Source organism: Ahaetulla prasina, chromosome 1 (genome assembly GCF_028640845.1).
Source record: "Ahaetulla prasina isolate Xishuangbanna chromosome 1, ASM2864084v1, whole genome shotgun sequence".
Classification (NCBI taxonomy): Eukaryota; Metazoa; Chordata; class Lepidosauria; order Squamata; family Colubridae; genus Ahaetulla; species Ahaetulla prasina.
Genome location: NC_080539.1, coordinates 334,024,321 through 334,037,892, shown reverse-complemented (window position 1 = coordinate 334,037,892; position 13,572 = coordinate 334,024,321). Strand labels below are relative to the sequence as shown.

General features: G+C 41.7%; 1 protein-coding gene across 3 annotated transcripts in view; it reads right to left on the bottom strand.

Annotated features, from left to right (window-relative positions):
* The window catches only part of VRK1 (VRK serine/threonine kinase 1), a 43,276-nt gene that overhangs the window by 7,783 nt on the left and 21,921 nt on the right, over positions 1 to 13,572 (bottom strand). For all 3 annotated transcript variants that reach the window (XM_058162647.1, XM_058162646.1, XM_058162648.1), the window contains exons 9-11: positions 13,008 to 13,128; positions 11,128 to 11,186; positions 9,132 to 9,304 (exon numbers count right to left, since the gene is read on the bottom strand). In XM_058162647.1, the coding sequence (XP_058018630.1) occupies positions 9,132 to 9,304; positions 11,128 to 11,186; positions 13,008 to 13,128 (353 nt within the window). The remainder of the gene's footprint in view (positions 1 to 9,131; positions 9,305 to 11,127; positions 11,187 to 13,007; positions 13,129 to 13,572) is intronic.

The following is a 13,572-nucleotide window of genomic DNA, read 5'->3' as shown; positions in this document are numbered from 1 at the left end:
ATGTAGGATCGAGACATAAAACGACCCTGTCTGGATGGAAAATGCAGAGGTCCTTACGTGTGGATCTCTGAGATGCGACGAGCCGACGTGATGGCTACTAGGAAGCAAACTTTCAGAGTTAAGAATCTAAGGGAAACCTCCCGGAGAGGCTCAAAGGGGGACTTCGTCAAAGCCGAGAGGACCTTATTGAGATCCCAAGATGGGTATCTGTGAACCGTAGGAGGGTGAAGATTAGAAGCGCCTCTAAGAAATCTACGAATGACTGGGTGAGAAGCCAAGGAATCGGATTTGGTGCAGGTGAGTACTGAAGATATGGCTGCCATTGTCTTCGGAGGGTATTGGTGATAATCCTGAAGTTAGGCCCTCCTGTAGAAACCCAATGATGTGATGAACCTCTGCTTGTGTTGGAGTAACCTGTTTCCTGCGACACCACCTAACAAAGCTCCTCCAAGTAGTCTGGTAAATCCTAATAGTACAGGAACGACGAGATGCCTGAATAGTAGGAATAGCCTCAGACGGAATATTAAATCGAATTAATATGTCCCGCTCAGCCTCCAAATGGTTAATTGAAACCATTGAGGCTCCGGATGTGACAGTGTCCCCTGTAGTAGTTGGATCCTGTCGTCCAGAATTCTCCAGTGTCTGGCGACTGACAGGGCTAGCAGATCCGCAAACCATGGTCTTCGAGGCCAATGTGGAGTGACAAGAATTAACTCTGCTTTTTCCTCTATTAGTTTGTGGATTACCCTGTTGATAAGTGGAAGTGGAGGGAACGCATAAAGAAGACCTGGAGGCCAAGGGGAACGTAGAGCATTCACCCTCTCGGCTCTGGGGGAATGGAATCTGGTGAAGAACCGTGGAAGTTGGTGATTGATCTCTGAAGCGAACAGATCTACTTCTGGAGTACCGAACCGGTGAACTATTTCCATGAAGAGATCCGGAGGTAGAGTCCATTCTGCTTGGTCTATCCTCTGTCTGCTGAGGGCATCTGCTTGAATGTTGGCCTCTCCCGAGATATGATCCGCTCAAATGGAGAGGAGGTGACATTCTGCCCATTGACCTAATCTGAAGGTCTCTCTCATGACAGATTTTGAGTGAGTCCCTCCCCACTTGTTGATGTGAGCCTTCGTTGATACGTTGTCTGTGAGAATCAGAATATCTCGCCCTGCAACTTGGTTGCTAAAGTGTAGTAGAGCTAGATAAATGGCTCTCAATTTTAGCAGATTGATAAGAAGGGTCTGTTCATGAAGGGACCAGGTGCCCTGAGCCATCCGATGTCCGATATGTGCTCCCCATCCCGTGAGACTCGCGTGTGGTGAGGGTGAGTCTGGTTGATTCTCTGAACCTGGTACCTCTGGAGATGGCCTCGGTGGCCCACCAGTGAAGAGAGGCGTGTACTGACTGAGGAAGATGAACCAATGCCAGTGAAGTGACTAGTTGTCGTTTCTGGTACGGGAGGAGCATCCATTGAAGATCCCTGCTGTGGAGGCGAGACCAAGGAACAATACCAAAGGTAGACACCATTTTCCCCAATAGTTGAGAAAAGGATTTAAGGGGTACTGAGCGAACCTGAATGGCTCTTTCTGCTAATTGTTTCAGACTATCCTGGCGCTCTTGGGATAGATATACCATGGATAGATTCATATCAATTTCCGCCCCCAAATGAAGAAGTCTTGTAGAAGGTGAGAGATGGCTTTTTTCCCAATTTATGGAGAACCCATGTGTTTGGAGAATTTCAATGGTGTAAGACAGATCAGAGCGAGCTGTCAAAGCCAAATTAGAGAGGATGAGAATGTCATCAAGGTAAAATTGTATGCGAGTGGGTCTAGAGCGTATGTGTCCAATTAGGGCTCCTAGAACCTTGGAAAACACCCTGGGGGTCAAAGCCAACCCAAATGGCAAGGCAGTGTATTGGTAATGTTCACCTTTGTAGGAGAACCTAAGGAATTTCCTATGTTCTTGCACTATGGGAATATGGAGGTAAGTCTCCGTGAGGTCAATGGAAGATAAAAAAAATCACCCGGCCTAATGGACTCCAGAATGGATTGAAGTGACTGCATTTTAAATTTCGGATATAAAACATAACGATTTAGAGATTTTAGATCTAGGATTGCTCTCCAACCCCCCGAGGATTTGCGTACCACAAAACGGCGAGAATAGAATCCCTGACCCCTTTGGAGAGGTGGAACCCCTGACCCCGTTGGAGAGGTGGAATTGCCTTGATTTGTAACAGATGAAGGATGGCTTCCTCTGTAATCGTTCGGTCAGCTCTGTTGTGGGAAACCGGACAAGATAGGAAAACCCTCGGAGGGGAGGGGAGGAATTCTATGAAAAGGCCAAACCGAATTGTGTGTCTAACCCAAGCGTCAGAAACTGAAAGATCCCATTGATCGGTGAAATGGATGAGCCTGCCACCAATGGGAAGGGAGGCAGGGGATTTATCTTGATCTGCGAAATCCCCTACCCCTCCCCCCCCGAAAGTTTTCTTGGAAAGGTATTTGGGATTGGATCTGACCTGGCCTTCCTGGGAGAAATTCCCTCTGGACTGAAATGGTCTTTGATTTCTTGACTGAAAGAAGGAGGAGTTTGCATGACGAAAGGACTGTTGGCGTGAATATGATGAAGCTCGAACGTCAGTACATCTCGAAAGAGAGGGAAGGATCTTCCGCTTGTCGCGTGTTTCAATGAGAATAGGATCCAGAGAAGCTCCAAACAATTTGTTGCCTGAGAAGGGAGAAGAAGCTAGTCTCCATTTATTTCTGTTGTCCACTTGCCAATTCCTAAACCACAGTAGTCTGTGGGAAGTGATGAAGGACCCCACTGCCTTGGAGGCAAATCTAGTGGTGTTGAGTGTAGCATCAGCGGAATACTCCAGTGCAGCTATAATCTTATTGAGGTCTTGGTAAGACCTAGTATCAGCAGGTGGGGTTCTTGCTTGCAATTGTTTGAGCCAAAGGATGGTAGCTCTGTTGAAAAAAGAAGCAGAAGCTGCTGCTTTGACCGACCAGGCCGCTGCCTGATGACCTTTCACTAAGATCTTCTCAGCCCGTTTGTCCTCAGGACGGAGGGATTCCTCAGGCAGTCCTGTGAGATGAGTGGATGAAGCCAGAGCTACTATGGGAGTGTCTACTGTGGGAACCTGTAAAAAGTTAGACATCTCTGGTGCCATGTTATAGAGACATTTGTCAATCGTATTTGGATATGGACCAGAACCTGGGACTACCCATTGGCACTGTACCACTTCAATGAAGAGTTTGGGTGCTGGAACCATATCATTAGAAGTAGATGGTTCTGAAAAAGAGAACCTGAGGGACCTTCCCCTACTGGATTACGGTTCTTAGAAGAGGAGACATCTCCTAAGCCGGTAGAAACCTGCGCCTTATATAGGAGAGATTTAAATAGTTGAGGCTTAAACAGACCTACAAAGGGTGGCTGGTTGGAATCTAGGCCCTCATCTTCTGAAAGATCATCAATTCCCTCCTCAAATAAGGAATCATGGTCCGATTGCTCTGGGGAATGATGACCACCCTGTTCCGAGACAGAAAGGTCTGATCTGTGAAAACCTGCGGTGAGTCTGGACCCCCGCAGTAGAAGGAGCAGCCAGTTGAGGAAGGCATTGGACTAAACTGGACTTAATAGCTTCTGCAATAAGAACTCCAAACATGGGTGGTAATTGCAGATTGGAAAAATCTCCTGTAACCTGAGGGATTGGTTGAGGATCTGGATTAATGCTAGTTCCAGAAACTGGAATAGGAGATGAGATTGTAGGTTGCTGCTGAGACAAGTCTTGGAATAGAGTAGTTGGATCAATTAGAGGAGTTGAGACTGAACAATTTGGAGACCAACTGGGATGATTATCTGATATTGATGATTGTACTCTAGAAGGAGCAAACTCTTGGTCCCTATGGGTGGAAGAAGCAGGACTGCCAGGTATATCCTGAGCTTGCTGCTGAGCTTTGGAAACCACCCTTTCCAGGGCTCTGTGCCTTCTGGCTTCTTCTCTTGTAGGGGCCTGAGAGGGAAGTTTGACTCCTCTGTCCTTTTTTCTGGCTGGAGTATCTGATGACCCTCCTAATGGGTCCTCAATGTGGCGGCGTTTGGCAGTAGCCTTTCTAGGCAGTAGCCTTTCTAGCCTGATCCGCCATCTTGGAGAGAGGAGAAGATTAACCCCAGGCAGAAGAGGGACTCCTTGGTGTGGCTAGTAAAATAAAATGGCCAAATCTATTACTAATGAGAGGTTTGTCCTCTATATGAGAGTTTATCAGCCGGAAATTAAGGCAAAAGAAAAGGGGGAATCGATCCGTTTAAAGGAGAACGTCCCCAAAATGGCATCCAAACTTTCATGCCAAAATTAACGTTCCTGCATAGGTACGCTGCCCAACAGGCTATGGAGATTAACTCCCAAGTAGCTGCCTCGCCCCCCGCACTAACAGCGATTTACGGGCTTCGCAGCGATCCAATGCTGGCTCGATCGTTCCTCCAATGAAAAGGCAAGCCGCGCGTCTTCAAGCGGCAGGAAGGAAAAAAGATCGGAGAGCTAAGCGCCACTCAGCTGACTGAAAAGCGCGCGCTGCACCGATCTCATTGAAATTTGCTGCTGAGTTGGGAGAGTATCTCCAGCAGCTGAGCCATTAGGTGTAAATGCCAGCAATGTGATAGACACTGAGGTGCCAAAATTAGGCCATAAATTAGGCTATAAATTAAGCTAGGAAAATCGCAGCTTGCTTCAAAGCAAAGATCGCTGCTTTAACGTGCTGCCAGACTGCAGCCCAAGCCTGTCCACGGCCTTCAGCGGAATCAGGCATAAGAAGCCCTCCACGCTGGAATGAATCCTCTGAACTTGTTAATTGATGATAGAAAATTCGAAGAGAGCATAAAGACACGTTCGTCCAGCTTGGGACGAAGTCAAAAACTGGAGCCTAGGAGGAAGAGGCGGGGCTTAAACAGTTGAAGACTTGGTCCTTGCAAGCTTGACTGACAGGTCAACCCCATCATTCTGACTGCCGTTTCTCACCGGAGTGGAGAACTATGAATTACTAATTCATATTTATTTCAGTTCAAATGTTTTCTAGCTGTTATCAAATGTCATCAATGGGCTCATCCCTAAGCATATTCCATGGCTTGAGTAGTTTACAAGCTCAATAATGGATATTTTCACTGCATGAAAATGTAGGAAATTTCTCTTTTGGCAGAAGTTAACTGAACAAATGTAAATGTTACAGTAACATCATCCATTTCATATGAAAGTGAATTAAATTTAAACCTAGTAGGGAATGCTCTCTCATTAATGGATCCCAGAACCAGAATCACTTAAAATGCACAATAGAGAAGATGAATAACTCCCTCTGTAACCACTTTCAATTAGCTGGGCAGCAACTGTTTCTACTATTTCTCAATTTACTAGCCATTATGATATGGCATCATCATATGTCCCCCAACAGAATGCAGTTTTGAGGTTCAACTTGGAATCGATTCCTAGCCAATACTGAAATTGAAAAATGTATTGTGCAGTTCTATGCATAATATAATCAAAAGTATGTTGTTACTGGAGTTTGTTCCCTAGCAGGTATGCAGCTGTACACCAGTTAAAAACATAATGTTCTACAGGAACTCATTTAGGGGAGGGGGGAGAAAGGTAGTTCAACTTATACTTGTCCGAGAGCTAAGGAAAATGGCCATCTAGACAATCTCTGACTGAGTTAGGAGCCTGGGCATCCTTAGCTTGTACACTGCTACCCTTTCCTTCATATCTAGGTATTGTCCGAGAACCAACTAGTTTGAAAAATGATGTATATAAAACTTTATACAAGATCTTCTACAAAAACAGAAGGGAAGTGACCTTTGTTTAGGTGGGAAGAAGAGTGTGTGAACAAACCAGAAAATTGTTATGCAAGTCTTTATGGGATCGCAACAGATTTAAGCAGTAAATCCTTGGAATCATCAGAATAATCAAAATAATTCTTTCCAATGAAATGCTACAAGGTTTATCAATCCTTTCTACCTACCTTTGTAATAATCTGCCTCATTTGAAAGGGAGCATTCATGGCACATAAGGCAGTTTTTTACCAATGCAGCATCATTGTAAAGAGAATTATATTTTATGCATTAGGAACTTACTCTAAAGAATTCTACTCTATTTTTATTAATTGAGTCTATTTTTCAATTATAAGCTAAACAAATGCTTTTACGATTTTTCTTCTACGAAGCACAATTAAACTGACGCAGTAGAAATGAAAACCCCAGTACACAAAAATCTATAAAGTTAGACCTTGGAACTATATTAAGACAACCATTTCTATTTTTTTTTTAATTTCACATACTAATCAAAAAGCCCAATGCGTAAAGTAAGAATAGGAAGCAAAGTGCAAGTTCCTTGAGATGCTTAAAAGGATTCATGTTTCCAGTTAACTCCTTTGTAAATCAAATTTTCATCTGAAAGACATTCTATTCATTTGGCTGCAAAGCTGCAATCCCATTAGGTTCACGAGGTGCTCCTTGCTTTGTAACACCTACAAACAGTAGTCCTCGATTTACGACCATTTTGTTCAAAGTTACAACAATGCTGAATGCAGGGACTGAGAACTGGTCCCCAAAGTTATGGCTGTTGCAGAGCCCGTGGTCACATGATCAAAATTCAGGCACTTGGCAGCCTGCCATGCTTACACAGGGGTGCTTCAACTATCCCACCTGCCTATCTCTCCCCCATCTCTGCTCTTTTGTCCCTGCACTCTGCAGCCTCTGCGGCCCTAGCTGACTTTTGCCATCTTGTTCTCATTGGCCGCCTTTATTGTCTAAGCTGCTCTTGGTGGTTTCCTTATGGGACTTGGGGAGGATGGGATGGCCTCGTGAGGCCAGTAGCTGTCTCATAAAGGGTCAGGCTGGGAATACTTTGCCAGCAGCGGAAGCAAGAAGATGGCAAAGATCACTTTGGGTGGCAGAGCACAGAGCAACAGGGGCCTCTGAATGCAAGGCAGCAAGGTGACTGTGATTGGGACTGGGCTTCACACTGCAGCTCAGGGGCTTCTTACAGTCCCAGAGCTGCGGCACATGAAGAAGCCCCTGAACTGCAGTAGAACAAGCAGCCGCAGGGCCTCAGTTTGGATTGCGGTAGGTCCTCACGTAATTGTTGGAATTCGGTTAACAGCAGCAATGTGGAGTTCTGGGATTGCTGTTGCTAAGCGATGTGGTCACATGATGGCATGCTTTATGAGCGTATAACCTAGTGACAGAAATTCAGCTCACAACTGTGGTCATAAATCAAGGACCACCTGTTCATTTGAGATAGGCATCTTCAAGTGGAGACATTCAGCTCTTTCATCTGGTTATGGCTATATTAGAAGCAATGCTACTTTGGCAGCCTAGTCTCAGCAACTCATTCGCTGTAAAACCTATGGTGGGACCCTGTAGTGTATTTTCTGTGATGCTGGATTATTTTGCATTAATGGCTTGGATTAAGCAATTAATGCAAAATAACTGAGCAGCCATTAGCAAAAATAAGGATTACCATCACTTTACAACTGAACTTTGCCAATTTCCTAACTTATTTGATATTTCAGAGACTTCAACCATCTATATCATTAAAAACCACTACTAGTAGGGAAACTGCTTAGTGAGTTTAGTCTTTTTTCATTCCAAATAATAAATATCATTTAATATCTGTGTTAATATACTGTACTTACTATAAATTTCCCTCTTTATGAATAAAAACAAGTCTTGATTTCACACAAATTGGTTCCATATTAGCAATCAGTATGCGAGATAAAGACAGAGATATATGATGAAACTTAACTTAAATCAATGTTGATAATGCCTTTTTAATGCCTTTAAAAAGAATGACCTACATTAAATGTGCAGCATTTTTTTCTATCGGATGTGACCAAATGCATATTACATAAAGAAAATTTCAATGCAAAAATGCCTCATATTTACAAACTCCAAATCATAGTTACATAATTGTCTGTAACTGTCCTTGAAGAATATATTTAATAATTAGGTGATCAATTAATCCTGGCATCCAATACAAATACATGGATAATATGCAGTGGTGAAATCTGAACCAGTTTACTACCAGTTCACTGGCTGCGCATGTGTGCTGCGTGCACGCACGGAAACTGTGCACCATGCACCAAATGCAAGGTATGCGCGCACGCAGTGCACACCAAAAGGAGGCATGGGGTAAGAAGAACAGTGCGCATGGGGTGGGGGATGATCAGCTGTGGTGCGCAATCTTTTTGTTTTCTTTTAAAAGCATTTTTAATTCGTATTTTAAATTGTATATTGCACTGTTTGTTTTACCTTGGCTGTACACCGCTCTGAGTCCTTCGGGAGAAGGGCGGTATAAAAATTGAATAAATAATAATAATAATAATAATAATTTTTTTACAACCTATTCAGACTCTGACAATCAGGCTGCTCAGCTGTGATCGTCAGAGCCTTTTTTTACCTTTTAAAAGCATTTTTAAAGAAGGAGTAAGCGGGAAAGCGGGCGACCAGGCATTGGGTGGGCATGGGGCAGGGATTTTTGCTACTGGTTCTCCAAATCACCCGCCACCATCGCTACTGGATCGGCTGATCTGGTCCAAAACAGGAACATTTCACCTGATAATATGTCTGGATTCAAAATGCATGGATAACTTGAACAGGTATCCCTGTCAAATCCTTTGAAAGCTTAGTTTGAATGCAATTGGAGATGATGACTCATTTCAAGGTTTTGTTGTAATTTCTATTTTTCAGTAATGAGTAACTGGTTACCCACACAATTAAGTACTGCATAGAAATTGCATGTACTATGCTGTTTCTACAATTTTATGGCAAGTACTTTTGCCACCCAAATATTCATACCAAGTGGGATTTCAAAAGCAATTTTTGTTTTGATAGGGACTTCTCCCCCTAATTTTAAAATATTTGAACCAAAGAACCACCTCAAAGGTATGTGAAACTCTCAACCACACTTGAATTAATTCTTTGGCTTGCAGGTAGCTATAGGAAATTTAAATAAGCGCACGACCCAGTCAAATTTCATGCGCACAATTTTTCTTTCCCTTTACTGTCTTGATTTAATCATTTATAAAATCATTCATTCTTATTTCAACTGAAAACAAGATACATTAAATACAGATCTGAATTAAGACCTTAGGCTTTGCTGGAACATCGCCATTCAACGAAACTTCAAAATCCAGTATGCCATCATCTTTATGACCAATATCTTGCAGACCTTGAAGAAATATTTCTCGTAATGCCTGATATGGTGGTTTTTCAGTGTAGGACAGAGCCATTACTTTTTCCATATACCTGGCTATTTCATCTAAAGAGAGTAATGGACAGTCCCAATAAGTCAATTACATTGTCATGTAGAAATATAGCGATACGGTATAAAATTCAGATACTACTACACAGTCATAGCTATTATACAATATGGTAAAGGTAATGGTAAAGGTTCCCCTCGCACATTCGTGCTAGTCGTTCCCGACTCTAGGGGGCGGTGCTCATCTCCGTTTCAAAGCCGAAGAGCCAGCGCTGTCCGAAGACGTCTCCATGGTCATGTGGGCAGCATGACTCAACGCCAAAGGCGCACGGAACGCTGTTACCTTCCCACCAAAGGTGGTCCCTATTTTTTCTACTTGCATTTTTATGTGCTTTCGAAACTGCTAGGTTGGCAGAAGCTGGGACAAGTAACGGGAGCTCACTCCATTACACGGCAGCACTAGGGATTCGAACCGTTGAGCTGCCGACCTTTCGATCGACAAGCTCAACGTCCTAGTCCCTGAGCCACCGCGTCCACTATACAATATGGTAAGTAAGATATTTTCTTCTTCTCTGCTCACAGAAACTATTTTGTTTCTGGAGACAATGTATAAGATATATAAAATTCTGCTTGGGATAATCAGTATAATTGCTAGATCCAGATAAATATCACAGAAGAAAAGGAGAGCTTTCCTGATATATTTCACATCTTCAAAAGAAACTCTGAAGGGGATAAATTTGTCAAACGAAGAAGGGCATCTTCTCCCATATTTGTCAGGCTCTAAACAGACCTGAGGCAGTCATTTAATCTTTCTAGATTCATTTTATTCAGGAATATTGAAGTTTCACAGAAATATCAAATTTCATAGTACACATAACATGAACTTTGTTTGCAAGAACAAATATGTTGGAGAATCTGGATGTAACAGATCCCTCTTATAATAATTTCTTTCTTTATCTTTTGACAACATTTGAAAATGTAATCATTGTAAATAAATAACCACAATAAACCTTAAAACAGAACTATGTTTAATGGTAGTATGCTTTTAAAAATGAATAAGGTCAGCAAATAGATTTAAACAGGGAAATTTACAACATTAGTCAGATTTTTTTGACTGATCTTTTCTGAAAAGAAACAAATTTTGTAGTAAACAATCAATCTTTACTCAATTTCATGATATAGTTTCATTTATAACTCTTTTATGTGCAGTAAGAAAACCTGCAAACGTATAGACCACAACAGCATCAGAGTGCTGGTGAAACAGATATTGTTGGCAAAATGGGTTTCAACTTTCTTTGAAACCTCACAAGTATCGTATTTTTCAGATTATAAAACACACTTTCCTCTCCCAAAAAAGTGGGTAGAAATGTCAGTGCATCTTATAGATCGAATACAGCCCTGTTTTTGTCTCCTGAACACACACACACCCCGTGTGTCCCATTTTTGCCAATAACAGGCCCATTTTTTTGCAAAAATGGGACACACAGAGGGTTTGGGAGACTTGCAGGGTGCTCCTGGGGGCCAGGGAGGGCAAAAACCGGACATGCAGAGGCCAAAACTATTGTTTTTCCTTGTTTTCCTCTTCGAAATCTAGGTGCATCTTATACTCCGATGCGTCTTATAGTCTGAAAAATACGGTATATGGTGAGGGAGGTGAGAAAAAGTCTGTTTCCAGGCTGCTCTTATATTATCCATAAACATTAGACAAGGTTTTTTTATTCCTCTTGTAAACTGCATGTCAGAACTTTTTTGGACAACTTATTCATGTACTTCCCAAAAAAGAGACACTGGTATATTTTGTTTCAATGAATTCCTCTGTATTTTTTTTTCCTTACATGAAACAAATACATTTGTTTGATGAAATAATTTAAGCAGGTACTTACCTGGCTTATTTTCTTTATTGAAACATTTCAACATGAATTCTGAAATGTTATCGGTATACCTGGGAGAAAAAACAAGGTGCTAAATTGTGTTTAACAGATCAGTAGTTAAATTTTCATGTTAGATTTTCTTTCCTTTCAAATATACAGTACATATATGCAGTACATGCACTACACACATATACTGGTAGCAATAATGAAGAATAATAAAGCTATCCTAGCTTTTTAAAATTACATTCCATTATTAAATAATATAAGTTTCAATCATGCTGTTATGGGTAAGGGCTGAAAACATTCTGACAATTAAAACCTAGCATAGAAATCCTGTTGTATTAAGTTTCTGATGAGAATGTTAAGAGAAATGGAAATCTGTAACATGACATCTTGTTTTTGATAAACAGAACCACAATGATTGCCAAACTAAAATGACATTAGCATTTAGCTTTATGGATATTCTATGTGGAAGATGGCACAACCTGATAAGTAAGCTAGGACCATAGGGTCCATGACAATTTGCGGCCATCTTACCACAGGACAACTCACTGCAGGGCAAGAGTTACACTAATATCAAAGAAATGGTGGAATAGAATCAGTAAAGAAAGGATGCAAAATGAGGGACAAAATGAAGTGTGAATGAGTGATGAAAATTAAAACAATTGTTTATTTATTTTAAATAATTAAATTGAATTGTTAAATTGTCCCACAGCAAGTTGGACATGGCGAGCTGTCCCATTTCAAGGGCCATGTTCACTTCTCATGTTTTCAGCTGTCAAAGGAATACTACAGTCCCGTGATGATGAACCTATGGCACGCGTAGTTCCGGTCCGGAAGATGGCAAACGGGCAGTTTCTGGCCTCCGGAAGACCTCCGGGGGGAGTGGGGAAGGCCGTTTTCACCCTCCCCAGACTCCTAGAAAGGCTCTGGAGCCAGGTGAGAGAGAAAAATGGGCCTAACAGGCCATCACGTGCCAGGAGCAGGGGGTTGCATGCACATGCGCAGGGCACATAGAATTACGGGTATGGGCACACACGTGCGTGACACACCCCCATCCGCTCCTACCTCCTGGCACGTGATGGCAAAAAGGTTAGCCATCACTGCTATAGTGTTTATTTACGGCTCATGTGGATTCAGCAGAGCTAATAAAAATAGCATTTAGTGAATAAACATTTATAGTTCTGTTCATATTAGAATTCTGTTGCAAACTGATGTTAAATAAGCTTTGGGAAGGGAGGACAACAAAAAGCATGCACCACTTAATAATATAACAACATTTTGCATTAACTCCTTACGGGATTTCTAGTTTAATTGTTTCTGGCTTTATCTCAGACTGCAGACAAAACAGTACAAAAATCAAATGGAGCAGGTGTATATCTCTAATAAAATCCCTAAATTTCAACATCAAAAATAGTATCATTTATGAAAAAATTCTGTTGTACTAGTTCAACATGCACTCTTTTAATATTTACCTTTTTTTTTTCACATTAAACATTTTTGCCTCTTCTTGTAAGATTCAACTCTACCCTCAACCCCAAACCAAAGGCTCACTGGCTAATTTTGTGTCAATTGCTCCTTCTCAGGTCAACTAATCTCACTAAGTTGTTCATTATGGGGTCAAGGGAAGGGAGTGCTATGTACACCACCTTGAGTTTCAGAAAGATTGATCCATCAATCAGTGTTGGAGTTGCAATACAACACTGCAATATCTAACTGCATAGCTGAAATAAGAATGTCATCCAATTTCCACTCAATAATTCAATTTCAATTAAATCTGTCTCACCTGGATTTTTAAGATGAAAATATGATATTTAGTTTCATCTAAGCACATCTATACCAAGCAGTTTGAGTACATCAAATAGTTTTATTGTTAAAAATGTTAAAATTACCTAATTTTTGACTCTTTGACATAATCTGGATTGTTTAGGTTATCTTCCCAAGGCAGACTACCGCTAAGCCAGCAGATCATACAATAACCCAAAATTTCCAAGTCACCACGTCTTGATGGAGCTAAAAAAGAAAAAAGTGCTAACTTCATAGTGAAGATGAAAATAGTTATAAAAAGTATCATTAAAGAACAAAAGGAATAATTAACTTAATACCCCTATGTCTTTTAAAGATGATTAAGAAGTTGTCAAGGTTCCAGAAATACCTCTTCTGCGTAAAAAAAGACTCGGAGGCATCCGTTCCTTTTCTCAAAGTCCTTTACTAGCATGAGGAGACTGGCACACGATGAATGCAATTCCCAAAACTGAAGTTCCGGATTCGTTTCCCCAGTTATACAAACCCCAGTAGTCCCACCCCCCTGACCCCTCTGATGATCACACGGTCCCACGTCCTTCCAGTTCATTCGAGTAACTTCTTGCCACTCCTCGTGCAGACGTGAACGCCATCCGACCTTGACCACCGGAAGAATGTTACCCTGCCCCTCAACCCCCCCCCTCCCCCCTTAAG